The sequence below is a fragment of the Miniopterus schreibersii genome (genome assembly GCF_964146895.1).
Source record: "Miniopterus schreibersii genome assembly, chromosome: 19".
Taxonomy (NCBI): Eukaryota; Metazoa; Chordata; class Mammalia; order Chiroptera; family Miniopteridae; genus Miniopterus; species Miniopterus schreibersii.
Genome location: NC_138119.1, coordinates 21,917,145 through 21,937,337, shown reverse-complemented (window position 1 = coordinate 21,937,337; position 20,193 = coordinate 21,917,145). Strand labels below are relative to the sequence as shown.

The following is a 20,193-nucleotide window of genomic DNA, read 5'->3' as shown; positions in this document are numbered from 1 at the left end:
GCTCTCACTGCTCTCTGTGCCGGTCAGTTATAAAGACACCCCATCTTACTGTCTAAGGGTGTATCCATGAGGACAGGCTGAGAGACGCTGTGGGAACAGACATCCTTGAAATTTCAGCAGCTGCACACACATTTATTTCTCACACTGCATGTCAGCTGGGGGGTCAGCTGGGGGCCTGTGCTCCTGATGGTTACCCAGGAGCCTCGGGCATCATGACAGAAGGGAGGACTCGCGGAGCCTGCAGACATGCCTGAGCCCTGGCTCTGCCAGCCATACAGACTGGCTACGGTTTCACTGTCTAGTGCCTTGGCTTCTCTGCCCCTCCCTCTGTTGCTAATGCCCAGAGGCAAGAGTCTAGGCCAGAGAATCTGGGCCAGGAGCCCCAGCTGTTGCAATGATGGGCACAGACCAGGAGAGAATGTAGCTCTCAGTGGCCTTGCAGCAGGAGCTGGGGCTGCTCCTAATAACCTTGGCCTCCCCAGTCCAAGTATCAGGCTGGTGTTTCTAGCATGGAGTGTAGACCTGCCATAGAGACAGGCACAGGGCTTAAGAAGTGACTCGCGGCTGCCTTTGGAAAGGCCTCTGAGAACGTGGGAGCTGACAAGGGCAGATGGGGGCACGCAGCCAGCCCTTTCTGTCTTCCTTGGCGTGGAACTAGGATGTGTGCAGCAAGAGGAAGAAATTTATCAGCTACCAGACCAGCTATTAAGTGAGAATGTGGCATTTTCTTATCTGGAGGTAACATAATATTAAAAAGGGGGCAGACTGTCCCTTCCACTCTGCCAGCCACAGCTGGGCAGAGAAGACCCGATGGTACCCAGCCGCAGCTGGCTGTCAGATGTGCTGGATGCTACTGTAACTCCTCCTGTCAGGAGCATCACAAAAGTGACAGTCACCCATAAGACAAGCGCCTGCCTTTCCACAGCTCAGGACTCACGTGCTCTGCCTGCAGCGTGGCCTGGGGGAGAGGTGCCTTCAGAGGGTCACCCCAGCCCTGGAGCTTGGGGGTCCTCTGGCAACAGGACTTGGTAATCCAGAAAGGGCAGTGGGCAGAGGCTGGGATGCTGGCTTTCACGGAAGGGGCCTGGAATCAGCAGTGGCTCTTGCGAAGCTAAACAGATTGAATATCCATCCTTTGTTTCTGTTGCCCAGTAGCCCCTGTCCCCTCACGGCAGGCACAGGGGCGTGCTTCTGGGTCAGCTGCCTTATCTGCTGTTTTCTGCGGCACTGGACAGCAGCAGTGCAGGATAACCCAGGACAGTGGCTCATGCCCGTAGAGTTTCCGTTTGGTGCTGGAATGTGTGTTCACACTGGCCAGCAGCGCCCAGAACCCACCCCACCCTCCCTGGCACACACTTCCTGCTCTGCCTGGCACCGCTCTCTGGACTTGGCCCTGCCCTTGGCATTTCTAGCCTGGAGAGGCGGCAGATGGTGATAGAGCCTGGTGTTTGTATGACCTTTCCTGAGCTTACACAGCCCTCGTGCAGACATGACCTCATTTGAGCCCCATGAAGCAGGCAGGGAGGGCAGGTATGGGTGTTACCCAGAGGCTGCAACATCGGCTACTGTGTACCAAGTTCCTGCCACGCGCCAGACACTCTGCAGACGCTGCACATCCTCACTGGTACAATCCTAGCACAACCTGGAAATGTTGGCTCTCTAGGCTCGATTCTTTTTGAAAAGATAAGTTTTTGTTGATTTTTTTTAGAGGGAGAGGGAGATAGAAATATCAATGAGAGAGAAACGTAAACGTCGATCGGCTGCCTCCTGTACGCCCCATGCTGGGGATCGAGCCCACAACCCGGACATGTGCCCTGCTGGGACTCGAACCAGCGACTTCTTGGTGCATGTGATGGTGCTCAATCCACTGAGCCACACTGGCCGGTGTCTATGCTAGACTCTTGAGCTGAGGGTCAAGAGAAGTTAAGTAACTATCCAAGGTCACACAGAGAGAGGGGGACAGAGCTCAAACCTGAGCCTAGGTCTACGCAACACCACAGAGTCATCCTGCCTCCTGCCAGCCTAGTGTCCCACGTGGGGCAGCTGCATCTAGAACCCACCCCAGGGCTCTCCCTGGGCTCCAGGCGGCCTCGCCATGATGGACGGCACATGAGCATCTGGAGGTGACCAGGAAACGCTTTTCCTAAGTCACTTGGCTGATGACACTGACTCTGAACTTCTCTCTTTCCCCAGCGGGTGACTGGCTGCATCCTTTCCAACGTCAACACACCCTCCATGACACCCGTGATCGGACAGCCCCAAAACGAGAACTCCCAGCCAATTTACCAGAACAATGTGTCCACCAAGCCCACTGCAGGTAGGGGAGCGCTGGTGCACACAGTGGTTCTCAAACTTCGGAATCACCTGGAGGGCTTGTTAAAATCCAGATTGCTCGGTGCCGCCCAGGCTTGATTCAGTAGGTCTGGGAGGGGGAGGAGAATTTGCATTTTTACAAGGTGATGCTGATGCTCTAGTCTCTCAATATTGACAACCTTTAAGATAGAGGATCAGAGAGAAATGGTCATGATTAGAGAGAGACAGAAGTGATGGTGTGCATTCTTCTGCATTTAAATATAAATATAATCGCCTCCGTGGAAATTAAATATACAAAGGGGAGCATTGTTCTCTGCCCCTTCCAAGGGCATTGAAGACATCGCTCAAACTCAGTGAGGAGGTAGCAGTGAAACCCAGGCCATCTGCATCCAGCACCCCACACTCTCACCCACCTCTTCAGTGACAGAGAGCTGGGGGCCCCCACACCTACCCAACACCTAGCGCTGTATGTCCGCACCCTGCTCAGGACTTTACACGGGTTCTCACTTAACGCAGTGATTCTGTGATAGAGATATGATGTTCCCATCTACATGAGATTCAGAGAAGGTAAGTGGTTTGCCTAAGAACACACAGCTCAGACGTAGAAGAGCCAGAATTCCTATTCAGGACTTTCTGATTCCAATGTCTATGTTCTTTCTAATATTTTCTTCCAAGGCAGTTGCAAGGCACAGATCCTGGTATTACTTTTCAAGCCTAGAGGCCATAAGCTATTATGTCATTAGTGTATCATAAACAGGGAAGAGACAGAGTCTCGTAGTTTACATACAGCTACATGTGGGGCTCAGAAAAAGAAAAAAAAAGCCTGGATTAGAGCCCAGAGAGATTGCTGAAAACCAGATACCTCTTGGCCAAAGTAGGGTGTCTGATTGTTCCAAAGACCATCTGAATGGGAAAGAATGCCTTAGGCCAGCAGAAATTATTCCAAGTGAATTCTCTGCCACAGGCCCAGTCTCCCTGGGTCTGGGTGTTGGTGTTCAGTGGTGGGTAAATGCTCATGATATTAAAAAGTGAATCAGCAAACAGCCAGTATGCCCTTTAAACACAGGATATAATCCAACTGATGTTACAGGGACATAGCTGCATAATGCACATTTAGAAAATGGAAGAAAATGAATAATATACCAGTATGCCTCGGTGGTTATCTCTAGGGTGAGATACTGAGTGCTTTTTATTTTCCTCTTTATCTATCTGTCTCTTATATATTTTCCGATTTTTCAACCGTGTAATAAACATGACCGGAGAATAGATTCCAGCCCGTGGCTCAATATGCGTGTGCCTCGGGCTGTGAATGAGAAGGCATCTTCGCTGTCATATTTCTGTTCTTTCTCTCTGCCCTCCTTCCACCGCCCCTCCAGTGCACCCTGTTGTTTACAGCGGCCCGATGCCGGGCTGGCCGAGTGTCAGTTGTGAGTGGTTCTCTCCCTCTGTCCCTGTGTGTCTTGCTCTCTCCCACAGCCAAGATCTTGGGGAAGGTGGGAGAAAGCCTAAGCCGGATCTGCTGTGTCCGCCCGCCCGTGGAGCGCTTCACTTTTGTGGGTAAGGAGAAAGGATCTTGGTTCCCAGCCCCCCCTCCTTTATTTCCCGCCTCCCTTCATTCATTCATTCATTCATTCATTCATTCATTCATTCAGCAAACCTCCCCCCCACCCCCCAGCACCTAATTCCCTCTGGATTTTGGCTGCTCCCCATGGACTCAGCATGGATGAGACTGTCTTTCAGAGTCCTGGGGGCTCTTTCCTAGTCCCCAGATTCAACTTTGCAGCAGCTCTGAAGGTCTAGACCTCTTTCCTTTGACTCTTTGGGGCTGACGCTTGCCGTTTCTGAGATTTCTAATTTCAGGCATCTTGAGAGGAACTAAGAGGGATGGTCAAGGAGGAAGGGAGGCAGGGGACCAAGGTGGCCTCTCCGTGGCTTTGTCTGCAGCGTGCATCCCCATGCAGGCCTTGCACGTGCGAGCACACGTCAAAGGCTCTGTCGCTTACACCTCCTTGGGCTCGCTGCATTCTGCCACGTGAAAAATCTCCAATGCTAGTTTTGCTTGTCCTTTGAGTCAGGTAGCCCCTTGGGAGAGGGCCACCTCCTTTTGACTCAAAGCTGTCTCCCTAGGTTTTGAGGACGTGGCTCTTTCCTAAAATACAGAAAGAAACAGAAGGCGCTCGGCATGAGTGTGTGTGTTCGTCACTGGCTCCCCGGCGAGGCTGTCTAATTCCGACAGTCCCAGAAACACACCGCCTGCCCCTCTGTTTTAGGCTGGACTGTGTTGTCCGTTCACTCTGCTCAGATGCCCTGTGTGCAGGGGGTCAGGCACACTCCGCCTCCCTCCCCCTCCCGTGTACTCTTCCCCAGGAGCCCAGGTGGACAGTGCGTGGGGTACCAGGAGGCTGGGGCCCTAATGCTTCTGTTCCCCTCTCCTCTTAGATGAGAATGCCAACCTGGGCACGGTGATGCGGTACGAGGAGATTGGTAAGTGGGACGGGAAGAGGGGGCCTGGGGAGCCACCTGCTTTCACCACGGGCAGAGGGGGGGAGGGGAGAGGCTTGAAAACCCTGGGTCGTGTTTGCTACCTGGTCTACTCTCAGAAAAGTCCCAAGCAGAGACCAAATTCTCAGTGATCCCCCTGTACACCTCCTAACCGCACTCACGCCAGTTCCCAGGAGATAGGCCTGGACCCCTTGGCAATTTTCCCCTTGGAGCCTCCTCTCCCTCATCCAGAGACATGGGAATTGAACTTCAGTGCCAGCCAGAGAGACCCCTCTTTTGCCCACGACACTGCCCAGGAGGCAGAAGACCCTTAGGTGATGAGGAGCAGAGAGGGAGCCGAAAGCCACCTCCACAACCTCCCCACAGCCTCAGGCGGAGGCCAAGGCATCCGCTGTCCCTGTGAAGGCTGCGTGGGCTCAAGGCCAGAGCAGGTGGAGGGCGGTTACACAGAGCTGTCAGATGGGAGGAGCCCACCCGCCCCAGGGAGGGAACCAAGTCCTGGCTAACCCGGGAAGCAAACCAGAGAACTGAAATCTTTCCAAGGTTCCAGAGGGGGTGAGAGACACAAGTGGGGGATGCAAATATCTGAAGCTGGGGAAAGAGCAGACAGGTTCCCCAAGGCAGGTGGAGTTGGCACAGATACCAGGTGACAAGGAGGGTCAGTGACAACAGGATGCCTGGATCTCTAGGGTGAGGGGCAGCCTGGCATCCAGCAGACATGCTCAGTCTTAAAAGTCTAGCTGCAAAGATCCTGCAGGTCTCCCCCTCCCCATAGTCCTCTGTCGAGGGCTGGAGGTCACGGCCTCCTGCAGTGACCCTGGGAGGTGAGCTGTACTTGAGCATCAGGTTCTCCCAGGAGGCCCAGCAGACATGACATCATTTCCAGGGGCTTCTCTGGCTTTTGCCCTCTGATCTGAGGTACACCCGACTCAGCTCTTACTGGTTTGAGAGAACCATTTGTAAGATTTCCAGGAATTCTGTGAACCGGTTGTTAAATGCAGCCAATACAAAGAAAATGAAATTATATCAAGTAACAGTTAAGTAAAGTGTATTAAAAACAAAAATAATGAGTACTCAAAACTCCCCACTTCCTAATTATTTTACATCCTTTATTTACCGGCACGGCACTGTCTGAGGGCCACGAAAAGTGGCACCTGGCTTCCTGGTCACTCCCCAAAGCAGGCAGGAGCATTTGGCTCCAGCTTCCACAGCCTCAAACACCCAAAAGGCCAGGATGGGAGTGAAAGCCCTGCACCCACTTCCCCGAGGTTCTGCGCCTGAACCTGAGCTACATTCCGGGAAGTCTTCTTGACCAGAAGAGCTCAGGGCAGTCTTTGGACATTTAACTGTATTCCGATGTATATTCTTCTCGTTCCTTGTTCCAGAAAGAACTTATTGTGGCCTAATTTACCTTCCCAACACCCAGCGCCAGGGTATTCGACCATCCCTGCCCTGGGGAGGTCCCCCTCCTACAGAGAGGCAAGGCCAAGGGGGTTTGCACAGGGCACTGCCTTATGCCCAGCGCTCACTGCAGCCCTGGGAGGGGCAGGGCTACTCTTAGCCCCAACTGACTTACTCTTCTTGCAGAGAAAGGAAAGCTAGGTGGCCACAGAGGTCAGGATGGATCCCTGGCCTGGCACAGGTGGTGGCTGCCTCTGTGTGCGGTGGGAGCTGGGAAGGGCCGCAGGGCCTGGGCTTCACATAGCACAGATTCCTGGGTGAGGAGTGTGCCTGGAGAGCAATGACTCTGGCTGCGGGCCCTGGATCCCTAGATGGGGTGAACGAGGAAAGTGGGAGGGAGCTGTCCTGCCTCCAGACCTCTGTGCTCTGAAGTCCTCTGGCTCACACATTCCCTTTTTGCAATCCCCTTGCACACTTCACAAGAAAAAAGCCATTTTTTCCCTAGCTCAGTTAGCATCGATGGTTCCATGTTCTTAACCAGCTGACGGCCCCTCCTGGGAGCTGCCCCAGACCAAAGGCTTTGGTGGGCTGGAAAGGCCCGCCTTAGCCTCATGCAGCAAACTGGGAGAAGTCACTGCTGCCCTCTAGTGGTCACACATGGGCTCTCAAGCCCTGGAGGGTCTCTCTGGTCATTGATAAATACATCTGCTCTGGTCTGGCAAGAGAAGGTAGAGACCCCACTTTTTAACTCTTGGTGCTCTGGCTTTAAACAAAAATAATCCAACATTATACTCAAGTGGGAAAGTGAGGTTCTGGCTGGGGAATACTCTGCTATAGAGCAGGAATTTTCAGCTGGACAGACTATTGACATTCGGAACAGATAATTCTGTGTTGTGGGGCTGTCACGTGCAGTGTAGAACGTCAGGCGGCATCCCTGACCTCTAAGCACAAGAAGCCAGTAGCACACCCCCTCCCCAGTCTTGACAACCAAAACTGTCTCCAGACCTTGCCAAGCTCTGGAGACAAAATTGCCCCCAGTTGTGAACCACTGATGGATGGAGAGCTGAGGGCCAGCACAGCCTCTGGACACAGCCACCTAACTGAACTCTTAGGTGTCTAAAGTTACAGAGCCTCAGCCTTTCAACAGAAAACTGACCTGAGGATCTGGGTGGCTCCTAGTGGGGAGGGGAAACAGTAAGATCCCAGCAGTGGACCTGGCCTGGCTCCTCTGAGCCATACCAAGGCTGGTTCATCTCCACAGGTGGGGAGTCGGGCCAGCAATCCCATGGCATAGCATAGAGGGAGGGAGGCACCGTTGACTAGGGGACACTCCCCCCAGACCCCCATGCTATGAGAGCAAAGGCCTTGAGGGCGAGCCCAGCCAGCCCAGACTGCCCAGAGGCTCTTAGCCTTCCTGCATGGCCTCTGTGGTCAGCTGGTCTGCTGTTTACTTTTCATACATCCTGAGCACCTACTGTGTGCTGGTCACTCTGTCCAGCCTTGGAAATATAAAGGTAAAATAAGGTCCCTGTGCATAAACAGATCATTAGGCTATAGTATGGCATGCAGAGGAGGGGAGAGTGGAAGGGCAGGAATATTTAGGAATTAAGACCCCAGTGCTCCATAGGGCTCCCTGAGGACAGTCTACCCCATGGGACAATAAAATACTGGCCTGTCTGTCAGCCCCAGCAGCCTTCCTCTGAACCATCTGGAGACCCCTGCAGCAGGGACAGGCTCATGATCTGAAAGTCCCTGTCAGGTCGCTGAGCTTGCTGTGAGGTCTAAGGCCATCTCAGCCTCAGGGTCTGGGGTGGCAGCAGTCCCTGGAAAGCTCAGAGTAGGGCATTCTCACCATTTCAGACAAAATGCCCACAGCCACGGCCTCTTGACAGAAGGCCTGCGGTGGCTCCGAACTAAACACGCCACCCTGAGTCCCACCCCGGGCAGAGGTCTCTCCCCTGTGGCTCTGAGAATCCCAGGACTCGTTATTCCCCATTGCTCCGTTTTAATGAGTGAGTCAGTTTGCTGCTTGCTTTAAACCATGATGGGCCTCACTGGGCTAATTCAGAGCGAGCTTAATGAGGGAAGAAAAACAACTGACAAGCGGGGAGTGTGCCTGGGAGTCAGACAAAGGGGTGCTCAGCATCGCTTCTCAAGTCCTTTGCTGAGGACAGTGCCAGGCAAGGAGAGGACATCTGATGAGCTCAGCTACTGCCTGGGCACCCCCAGTGTCCCCCCTGCGCCTCATGATGCCGGCACTTTTTATGGAGACAAACCCAGACTATGCACGGCGGCAGAGAAGACACTTGAGTTTGATGTGAAGCAACAGAGAGAGGCCCTGAGGTCTTAGACAAGGGACGTAGCTGGCTCCGTTTCTGTTAAAGTGAGCACCAGCCTGGTTTAGTGTGGAAAGACCTGTGTCCCCAGAAACCCCCCAGTACCAGCAAACCAGACTCTTCCTGGGGGATAGTCTGTGAACGAGCCTGAGGGAGAGGACAGCAAAGGTTCCCACACCGCACACACCATGGTGCAGGGGCACCTGGGAGACTGGGGTCTGGAGCCCCAAGGGTAGAGACTTCTGGGTGCATCGGGGAAGAAGGCTGAGAGGTGCATGCTTCCCCGGTCTTCACATGCTCCCTTTGCAAACTTTGTCTCTCTCTTCAGAGCTGCGGATCTTGTTGCTGTGTGGCAGTGACTTGCTGGAGTCCTTCTGCATCCCAGGGCTCTGGAACGAAGCAGATGTGAGTAGCAAGGTTACAACAGCCACCCATGGCTGGCATGGGGAAGGATGGGAAGGGGCACTTGATTTTGGCCTCTGGCCTACCCTCTCCCCACAGCCTCCCTCCCCAATCTGTCTCCCCCGTCTTATGAGCTCTCAGGAGGGCAGTCCATTCATATCTCTAGGGAAGAAAATTCTCACCTACCCCAAGCTGTATCTCCCACGGCATTTTCACACTTGTTCTTCCTCATATTTGCTCCCGTAAAGCCCTTGGGGGAAGAGCAATCTGAGTCAGAGAACACCTTCTCCAAGTAGTGCTTGGGAGGAGTGGAGGGCGGGGGGCGTGGAGGGAATGCATGTGCTCCTGAGAGTGCTGCTGGTGGTAGGGGGGAAGGGAGGAATTAAAAAAAAAAAGCCTTTACCCTTTTGAATGACTGTGTTTTGTTTTCCTTTGATTCCTTTTGAAGAGATAGTAAATACCACCCTAGAATTCCCTCAACAGGAGAATGGGGTCAAGAGGGGAGACATTAATGGCAAAAGGTCAGGAGGATCATTCTGGCAATTGACTTGGAATAGAGGGAACCAGGAAGCTAAACTTACATCACTTAGAAGCTCAGTGGACATCTTTTGTTACCAGATCTGACTGGGATGGTCTTAAGCCAGCTAATTCATAAACTCCCCTCCCTTCATATGTCCATTCTTTCTTGTTCTTTCATTAATTCATTCATCTGATAGCCAGAGGTAATGCTCCCAATCCCATAACCCTTTGCAAGCTGAGTCTCAGGGCAGTAATTCCAGACCCAGTGCTTTTTTTTAACTTTCTGTGTGACTTCGTGCAAATCACTCAATGATTCTGGGCCTCAGTTTTATTGTGTGTGTTTTTAAATCTATAAAATTTATAGAATGTTATCTATAGCATCTGGAGATTTTAAACAGATATGCAATACAGTCTCTGCCCCCAAGTATTAGGTGGCAAGATGGATACATATGAAATTTTTTCACATACTTATATATGTCTCTGGAGAGAGAGAAATCTGATAGGATCAGACTCAGGAGTCTAGCTCTGCTCTAACTCAGCTCTTGAGAAAAGATGTTCTGAGCATCAGTTTTTCCCACCTCTGAAATGGGCATAATAAAGGCACCTACCTCATAGGATTTGGGGAGAAAGAAGTAAATGAGATTGTCTATGTACAGCACCCTGCCCAGCTCCAGACACACTGTTACATACAACAAATGTTAATAAGTGAATTTACCTGCACAGACACATGGAAATCTGGGTGGAGGGCATCCATGCTAACATGCTGTGGGACAACCAGGAGAGGAGGGAGAGATTCAGGGAAGCAAATTACACTGTGTAGTCCTTTCATCTCCAGCCCTCAATGACTTCTGGCAGGTGAAATTCTAAACCTCCTTTCAGCTCTGGATTAGGTGGCTTAATTAACTTTTACTTTCCTCTCTACTTCACAAGGTGTTGTGAAAGTAAAAAGCAATGCAGGCAAAGTTCTGTTCAAGGTCTCAGCAGAGCTCTGCCAAGAATCCGGGCAAATCCTGGCAAATATGGGCAACTGTCTGGGGCTGGTCCCAGGGTGGGCCTGGGCGTGAGCAGGGACCCTCTAGGGCCTCCTCTCATGGGCAGACCCAGGCTTTGTGGAGCCTGAAACTTACCCAATTTGGGGCCCTGGAAGCCTAGCCAGTCCCTTTGTTCTTCCCACTTAGCTTGCTGACTGCAGAATGGCTGCCCTGGATGTTGTCAAATCAGACATTTGAAGACCAGAAAAAAGAGCCCCGGGCCTCTCCTCTTCCCGCTGGTCCCTGGTGCTGAAATGACGTGTTGGTTAAGACAGAAAAATCTGAGAAACCAATAGCTGTTGATTTATTGGGAATGTGAGAGTGGAGGTGGAGTGAGACCCTCATGTACTCAGCTGCGTTCCCACTTGGCAGGTTACCCCGGGCACCCATCCTGGCTGCTCCCAGAGGGCACAACATTCCAGGCCAGCAGGGACCGGTGAGGATTCCAAGTCCACAGCACGGGAAGCAGGGGGTGTGGGTGAAGGAGATGCCCAAAGCTCACTGCAGGGGGCTTTCTAGAGCCTGGAGCTCTACCTCCCCACCCAGCCCGGCCAATCACTCAGCCCTCTGATTCAACACCCAGCCAACCTGTTGGGGTCCTTAGAATCATGATGTCTGAAGGAGAGAAAAACAAAAATCAAGGAGCTGTTTCCTTATATAGTGAGTGTGAATCAGCCCACAACACAGGTGTGCCAGAAATGTTACATTTAATTTATTTAAACCAAATTAAAATTCAACTCCAAATCTCCATCCCACAGAAAGGATGGGAAGTTATCTCAGTTGTTAAGGACTAGCAGAACCTGAGAGGCTCTTGTTCGCCCTGAACATGAATATCAATTCATGGGAGTCCCCACAGACACCTTTCTTCAGGCCTTGTGGTCCCTTGAAGTTGGTGGCCCTCTGCTCCATGCCCACCTGGGGCCCAGGACTCCTGGCTGAGTCTGGAAGCCCAGCACTGGGCTCCACCAACCTATGATTGCCAGGCCCCATGTTCTTCTGAGGTTTTGCCCCTAGGGTGATGCCTGGGAGGGAGGAGGGGTGGGTTTCACAGATTTTTAGCTTCCTTCTAGAATGGGGGTGGGGGGAGAAAGAAAAAGCTCTTCTTTTTATTCTGATGGTGTCTCCCCTATTTTCTCTCTTCTCCTTGGGACATCTGGTAAAACCTCTTCAGTGAGTTTAAAATCATTGACTTCAATCCATTCTGTTTCTACCCTGAAAATTCTTCTCCTAAAGGGTCTGGTTACTGCTAAAAACAGGGTTGGGGTTCGGCAAAGGGGATATAGGGAGCAGGAAACTATAGTAGCTCAGTGAATTATTCCACTGTCTCTATTTGAGGAATATTGGCTCTCAAGATCTAGAAAAGGAAGGTCTTGAAAGACTGGGTATAGGGTCAGCCCAATTTATTCTTCTAGAAAGTTCTACCATCTGAGGCTTGCCTGGAAGTGGCCCTTAGGAATTTCAGTTCCTAATCATGAGATCTCTAGGGACCAGGTATGTGAGACCCTTTTTTATCCCAGGTTTCATTCATTTGTGAGCCCAAAAGCCTTGAGTCTGCCCGTGATAGCAGGAGAGCAAAGCTTCTTGGGAACGTTCCGGGCCTTGGCTTTGTATTCCAGTCTCCCATGTCTTCCCCAGAGTCCTCAGACACAAGACAGGAGAGAAGCCACCAGTTCAAACAGGTTGGAGGAGAAACAGAAACCTATCCACCCTTCTGTAAAGAAAGCTCCAGGGAAGCATGGAACGGCTCTGCCCCCACTGAGGCTGGGAAGCAGCTGGGACAACCTGTTCTGCAGCAGGACTCCCAAGGCCTTTTTTGGTCCCAAACTCTCTACTGAATCCTTCCTGTTCTTTCTTTGCTTTGGATTCCCGAGCCAGTGCTCTTTATCCAGAAATCTAATCACAAAACTAAAGGGACAACCCCACCGCCACCCAAACATGTCCTGTTAGGGATGAAGACCCATTAGCCCGAAGAGCATTCTGACCTCCTCTGGCCAGTAACACACCCCTACCTCTTACATTCCATGGGGAGAAACTTCCATACACGTTCATCAGGTGTCTCTCCATAGAACCCCCAAGAGCTGCTCGTGTGTCCTGGCAGTTGGCGTTTTCATTCTTGATTCCTGGGAGATATCAAGACCCAGGTTCTGGACTAGCCTTGGAGATCAGGACCCAGTCCCCTCAGCCTGTCCCATTTCCAGACTTCTGATTAGAGAAGTGGTCTCCCCCAGAAGACCTAATCTTTGTGCTGCTTCCTGACACCAGCACCAAAGCAGGTACCCAGGCGGGACCAAGGTCTGTGGGAAACTAAGGCCAAAGGCTAACCGGTCAGTCATGGACAGATTTACGAAGCAGGAAGATTTTATACTCACTCATTCCCTCCCCCAGATAAAACTCGTGGTCTCAGGACCGTATGGTGTCGGCTGCTTCGTCCATTATGTTATAGTGAAAGGCAGTCTGGCAAATTAATTCTGATTCAAGCATTCTCTCCTCAGTCAATCTTGCCACTAATACTTACTGAGTGCCGGGTCTGAACATAAGCACGTTATTTGCCCTTGAGGCACTTGCAATCTAAAAATATCTGGCATTTTATTATGTTAGTTCCTTATATCCCATGAAACAAAACATGTAAAAAGTTCAGAAGAGTTTCTGAACCTACTTAACACTCAATAAATGTCGACTGTTATTCACTCATTGGTTTTAAACTATTTATTGAGTAGCTGGCATGTGCCTGACGCTGTTCTAGGGCTAGAGGAACAGAGAAAACAAAATAGACCAAGTTCCCCCCTGAGTGCACTTTACTTTCTGGAGGGGAGACAGACCATAAACACTTGGATTGTGTCTCAGTTAACCCCTAGAACATTCCTGTTCACTGATACGGAAACCAGGGCTCACGTGGATTGCGACTTGTCCAAGACCACCTAACTATTAAATAGCAGAGCAGGACTTGACATAAATCGTCAGACCCCCTAATCCAGATCAGACAAGTGAGAGGAGTGATACATGATACATGTAATTCATAGCAGGCCAGGGAGAAGGCAGCACTGAGCTGGGCTTTGAATGATGGGCAGGATCGGGTTAAGCCGGTGGAGAGGGTTCTGGGGGTTGAGAGAAGGTTGTACAGGATCCAGTGGTGGGAACAAGACCTTTTGGGGGGATGGTTCTGGCTGGTTGAACTAGAAGGTTTATCTCGGTCTTTATTTGGGAAGGTTTTGACTTTTCAGCGGACTGGCAAAATCATTAAGTTTAATGATTAAATGTGTTAGTCACTCACCTTTTAAATGAGCAAAGGTCAATATTTAACCCAAAGGAATGAAAACCTAAAGGGACATTAGGCACTAGAGAGGGGCCGATGAGGAAAGTGTTTTTTCTTTTTTTCTTTGTCTTTCTTTTTGCATTCTCAAAGCCCAGCATGCCACAGGCCAGCTCCAATTGGCTGTAGCCTACATTTTTCCAGCCAACCGGCCCAGGGGCTAACTGCTTCCTCCATCCACCAGCTATGGGAAACCACCAAAGCAAATAAACAGAGGAAGAGCCTGGGGCAATGGCCACTCCAGAAGAAATCCCTGGGCTCCAGGACAAATAGAGCAAAGACAAACATTTGGTTTTTCAGGCTCAGATGGTTTTTATCAGACAGTCCAGCCACAGCCAGGAAGCCCGATGGACACTTCCACCCTGGGGATTAGGTTCCCCGCACTGATTAGCCTGTGCTGAATTTGCAGCCTGCGGGGAAGGAGGCTCAGCTGCTAGCAGGGAGATTCTGGTTCTCGTGTGAAAGGCACTACTGGCTTGCTTTTCAGACTGTTGACTTGAGTCTGGAATGCCCTGCCTTTCCACACCCCCAGTCAAAATGGAAATGGGTGTGGGGATGATTTTCTCTGGGAAACCGCTCGGAAGCATCATTCATTTATTTGCACCAAGAGGCATTCTGGAAAAGCATTCCTACTTTCTCCACTCTGAAAGCAGTAGCCTCTGCCCTGCCTCCCCTCCAGAGAGGAGCAGGGGCCAGAACCAAGGTGGACAGCTCTTTATTGATATGGGTGGAGCAGGTGGCAGAAGCCTGTCACCTACTTTGTGGCTTCTGCTGGACTCTTTCCCCCTTCATCTTTTTTAACCCATTCAGAAGCATACAAAATTACATACCCCAGGGGGCGATGTAGAGTAATGAACTGAGGATTTAGCCCATGATATGCCTGGAGAAAAGATAATTATTCTCAAACCAAAAAGAGTCTTAAGTCACTAAAATGTGAGTTTTAAAATGGATCTAGAAGAGGTGTTGTTACCAGAAAGTGAACCTGGGCCTGAGCCAGTCTCCTACGGCCTCTGGTAGTGTGTGGGTTCTTGACTTCACGCAGGAAAGACTTCACAAGACAAGTCCAGGTGATTTTGAGAGTATGTTTATTAAAGCTGGGGACAGTGAAACAAGGAAGCCCTTAGAATAGAAGAAGCAACAGGAAAGAGACTAGGCGGGGCTGCTTTGGTTCTCTAAAAATGTTATAGGAAAGAAATGAGCCTAGGTGAGTCTACGCTGGCTCACTGAGAAGTCAGAGAAAAGAAGGCCTTGGAGACAGGTTCAGGGGGTTAGCCCAGGATGAGCTGCCGCTGCCCATTGCTCCCCTGGTCGCAAGTCTCCTGGGGTCCCTTAGTATTTAGGAGATGCATGCCTTTGGGGGAAGCAGGGGGAGAAGGGAAAGGCACAGGCGTGCTCCTGGGAGGGAGAGCTTGCACTGGGATCCATTGAGGGTTTTAAAGGCTGGTGGCTGAGGGGAGAATCTCAACAGAATATTCATCAGTTTTTCCAGGTGTACCCTTTCAGGATCATGGTTTCTACTGATTGGTCAGCCCCAGGGCATGAGGGCCATTAATCATTGCAGCTGGTCCAGGTGTCACCTTCCTGGTTTTGCTGCTTTTCTGGGCCTGGAGCTTAAATAGATGTTATGTCTAGGGAGGTGGCCTTTTGTATCTGGCTGTAAATTGCTCAACCTAGATGCTATGTCTAGGGAGGTGGCCTTTTGTATCTGGCTGTAAATTGCTCAGCCAGTTTGTTCAGCTATTCGTCTCAGTTTCCCCTTTCCACTTGCCAAGGAATTTTCCTAGCTTCTTACTATTGTGCCTCAGTGTGATGTGGCAGAAAGAGCCTTTAAAGCAGACCAGAGTAGGTTCAAGTGTGCCCAGGTAGCTCAGTTACTGTACCTTGGGAAGAAAGCACTGTTTGGGGGGGATGGTTAGGATTCTGAACCCTAACCTAGGTCTCAGAATGATCCTACAGAGGGTCTTACCAGTTAGGCTTGCCTGGCCAAGCCAGTGTAAATTGGATCCTGTTGCTGATGGAAGTCAAGGCCTCTGTTTAAAATGCTAATGGTTTCTCTTTGGAATTGGAATGAAACCCCATCTTTATTATGGTCTGGTCTTTGCCTACTTCTCCCACCTCCCTGGGCTCCAGTTCCACCTGGTTTCTTTATTTGAACAGTTTTTCCCACCTCAGGGCCTTTGCATTCACTGTGGTTTCACTGGGAATGCACTTTGCCCAGGTATCCCTATGCCGTCCCCGTTTAGTCATTTAGGGTTCAGCTTAGAAGTTATTTTTTTAATAGTGAAGAGGTTCAGAACAGACCCCCTAAGATGTGTGACATTAGCATGGGGATTATTTTGAGGTGGAGACGACTGAGACCCTGTAGGCTCAGGAAAACTTTTACCTGTCCCTTAAAGTATTTAAATTTGGAGGCTGACCCATAATAAGTTATTACCAGAAATAACTTTTTATGACCTATCTATAGGGCAGAGCAAACATTTAATCTCTGAATACCTGCTCTTATTGTCCTGTGAATGAACCTCTTCCCCTGAAGCCCCACGGCTCCTGACCTCACTCTTAGCTCAGAATGCCATGTATACCTCCTTTTAGCTTTCTGTCTTGAACTTTTCATGTGTGTGGGGTCTCTGACTCTTATGTATGTGGGGCTCCTGTACATGAGTATGTAATTAAATTTGGTTATTTTCTTTTGTTAATCTGTTTTATGTAGATTTAATTATTAGACCAGCTGGAAGAACCTAGAAGGATAGAGGAAAGTTCTTCTTCTCCCACAATATTCAACATTGTTTTTAGCTCCACCTCATTTTTTTTTATTTTTTATTTTTTAAATTGATATTAGAGAGAAGAAGGGAGAGGGAGAGGGAGAAATAGAAACATCAATGACAAGAGAATCATCAGTTGGCTGCCTCCTGCACGCCCGTATTGGGAATCGAGCCTAAAACTCAGGCATGTGCCCTGACCGGGAACTGAACAGTGACCTGGTTCATAGGTCCACAACCACTGAGCAACACCAGCTGGACCTGATATTTTCTTATTTATATATTTGTTTATGATCTACCCCACTAGGCAGTAACTTCTGTGAGCACACTAAATGTGTCTGTCTTTTTCAGCAGCAGCAGGACAGGGCCCAGTTTGCCATATACACTCAGTAAAAATGTGTTGAATGGAAGAATGACGGGGTTCCTGGGAAAAGCTTGGTTGGAGGAGTTCAGCCCATGAGATAGTTTGCCTCTACCATGAGATGTGGCTAATGTCTTATGGGTCAACCTTTGACACTTACCCATGAGACATTAGCCACTATAAGATATTAGCCACTTAATAGTAACCTGGCCTTATCCTTCATAGCAATGCAGTTGAAATAATCATTTGTGTAATGTTTCCTACCAGTTAGTGATTGACCCAAGAGATGAAGCCATATCTGTTTTGCTCAACCCTCTGTCCCAGAAAGGTGCTGGCTAAGACCACAGCATCCTCCCACCCAAAGCATCCCTGAAATCCAGCAGGGCAGGTCTTGGAATTCAGCCTCCAGGAGGGATGGTGATGATAACTGCACATTCCTTCCCAGAGATTTGCCCCCTGGGTCTCTCCCAAGGCCAGGTTGCTCCCTGCCTCAACGTGTCTCACATCTTTCCCTCAGATTCCCTGAATTCAGAGTCCGCTCCTTCCACTTGCTCTCCCATCCCTACCCCGGCCTCCCCTGGGGAGCCTTTGACCAGAAGATGAAAAGACAGGATCAAAGCTGTGCCTGTGAGCAGGAAGCTGAAGCCAGATAAATGTCACCCCCACCCCACCCCCCACCTCAGGCCAGAGCTAAAATGAGAGGGCCACTGTGTGCCGGGGGGGGGGGGGGGGAACACGGGACCCTGATCCTATCCACTGTGATGTGGCAATGTGAAGTCACATTGGTCACTATTGGGTGAAAGACTTGCCAATCAGGATAGTGCTTCTGCATTCACCACTCAATCACCCACCTCTCCACCTCCAAGGCAAGACCTACAGAGAACTCCTCCTGAAGACACAGGAGGTGTTGGGCACCCTCGTGCTGAAATAACAGCTCCACCCCGGGGATCTGGGCAGACTCCCGCAGCCTCCATGGGCAGGGAGAGCCTGAGCCACCCTCTGTTCCCTGAGGTCAGATGTCTGCCCTAACCACCCCACTTCATAGGGCACAGGGAGATGTCCTCATTTTTGCTGGAATCCCTACAGGTGCTCATCCCATGGGTGACCTCATCCCAAACCAAAACAGAATATTAGCAGCTTAGGCAACTGCCTACGTGATTTAAAGCAACTTCCCAAAGGTGGGTGCACAGCAGAAGGATTAGGGAGCTTTGTAAAGAATTCATTGAGTTGCCTTGTAGATCAAATGTGGGATATGAAAAAAGAGAGGAATGAAGGAACATTACAAGGCCATAGCCTCAGCAATTGTAAGAAGAGTTTCCATTTACTGAAATGAAAGGCTATAGGGAAAACATTTGGGGGGGGGCATTGATTGATTGATGTCAGAGTGTTGAGGGGCTCATGGACATATTAAATTTGAGATGCCTCATCCAAATGGCCACGTTGAAAAGGATATGAGTCTGAAGTTCAGGAGAGAAGTCTATGCTGGGGGTATCAATTTGGGAGCCTTCAGTGTTTCTTTAAAGCTTTAAAGTTGAATGAAATCATTACGGGTGTGAATATAGATAGAAAAGAGGTCCAAGGACTGAGGCCTGGGGGACTCCAGTGGTTCAAGTTCAAGGTTAGGGAGATGAGGAAGAGCCAGCACAGAGAGACCGAAAAAGAGCAGCTGAGGAGGTAGAAGGACAACCAAGAGACCGTGGTGTCCTGGAGGCCAGGTGAAGATAAGAGGCAGGGAGTTGGGTGGGGGAGGGAGATGGGTACCTATGGGAGATGGGTACCTATGGGACCAAGGACACAGATCACCAACTCTAGCACCTGGCGCCTCCCCCACCCCAAAACACACACCCACACAAACACCCTCGGGCGTGAGAATCAAGCCGGTGCCCTAGATGAAAAGGTCTGCAGCCTCTAGCCCACACTCCGGCAGACATGCCTCTTTGATGTGGTGACTGAGTCTTGTCTGGTAGACCCCATCTCCTTTGCATCTGTGATCCCCAGGGGCCAAGTCTGTCACCTGTTTCTGGCAAAGGAAAACACCCCAAGCAGCAAGGTCTCCATCTGCTTGGTACCCACTGAGTCACCTGGCACTGTTATTGATTGGGTGCTCAGATCACTAGTTCCTGAGTGGAAAGCAGCAGATGCACTAATGTCACCCATAGGGCCGTCCCCCCGGCAGTCCTGCCAGTCTGAGCCACTGTTTCATGCTTTAAACTAGATGCTCTCTTTAAATAGCCCCATTATTTCAGGCATCACATATGAAACACCCATCAAGTTCTCAGCATCAAATCGAAGGCAGATCCTGCGGACTACACCAGACATCCTGAAACATCTCACCAGGCCATTGACGGCTCTCCCTTGTGTACCTCCCCCGCCCTCGCCTTCCTCCCACCTTCCCTTTTCTCCTTTCTTCTCTTTCCCATCTCTTGGTTCCCTACCCTACCAGGTCCCCTGGGGTTTTAATTCAGTACTTATTTAGATCACTGGCTCTCAAGCTTGGCTGAATACTGCAGTCACTTGAGGAATTAAAAAAACTGTCCCATTCCCAGAGATTCTGATTTAATCGGTCTTGGGTGTGAACTGGACTTTGGGAATTTTTAAATTCCCAAAACTTGGGGAATTGCACCCGAGGCAATTCTAATGTGCAGCCAAGTGTGAGAAGCAGTGTCTTAGGCTACCTTCTGAGTAGTGACCCCCAGGGCAGCATTCTGAAAGCTAAGGCAGGAGGAGCTGGGTCTACCTCCAACTCCCTGCCCTGCCTCTCCCTAACATTCCTGGTTTATAGGGCAAACGCTCCGTGCCAGTTTACCAGGTCTGAACACCACTGATCAGTGCGGCACGTTGCACAATGCTCCAGTTTTCCAAATGGCATGATCCCGTGGGGCCCTGATATTTTACACCTACTTTTAACTTCTCCCCACAACTTCCCTACTGGGCACCTTCAGCCGACTTTTTATTTCAGCAACAGCAGAGCTCCAGTTGCAACTCTAGCTCCTGTTGCAAGCAATGGCAGAAGTGGAGTAAAGTGGATGGAAATACCCAAGGGCACAAGTGCACACACGCACTTGCACGCACACGCACTTGCACGCGCGCAAACATAATCAGTGAATCGGACTTAGAAGTGGAACCCGGCTAGTACGGAAATCCTCCCACAGTGCTCCATAATGCCTGTGTCACTCGTTTGGGGAACTGTGAGGAGAAACCTGGGTCCCTTGCCAAAGAAGCCAGGTCTTGCTCAATGAGCTGCCTTGCTTAGAAGCCGCCC

The 20,193-nt window shown here is 50.4% G+C and overlaps 1 protein-coding gene across 2 annotated transcripts in view; it reads left to right on the top strand.

Annotated features, from left to right (window-relative positions):
• The window catches only part of NMNAT2 (nicotinamide nucleotide adenylyltransferase 2), a 96,472-nt gene that overhangs the window by 70,276 nt on the left and 6,003 nt on the right, over positions 1-20,193 (top strand). For both annotated transcript variants that reach the window (XM_081121466.1, XM_081121465.1), the window contains exons 5-8: positions 2,194-2,317; positions 3,790-3,870; positions 4,753-4,797; positions 8,881-8,957. In XM_081121466.1, the coding sequence (XP_080977592.1) occupies positions 2,194-2,317; positions 3,790-3,870; positions 4,753-4,797; positions 8,881-8,957 (327 nt within the window). The remainder of the gene's footprint in view (positions 1-2,193; positions 2,318-3,789; positions 3,871-4,752; positions 4,798-8,880; positions 8,958-20,193) is intronic.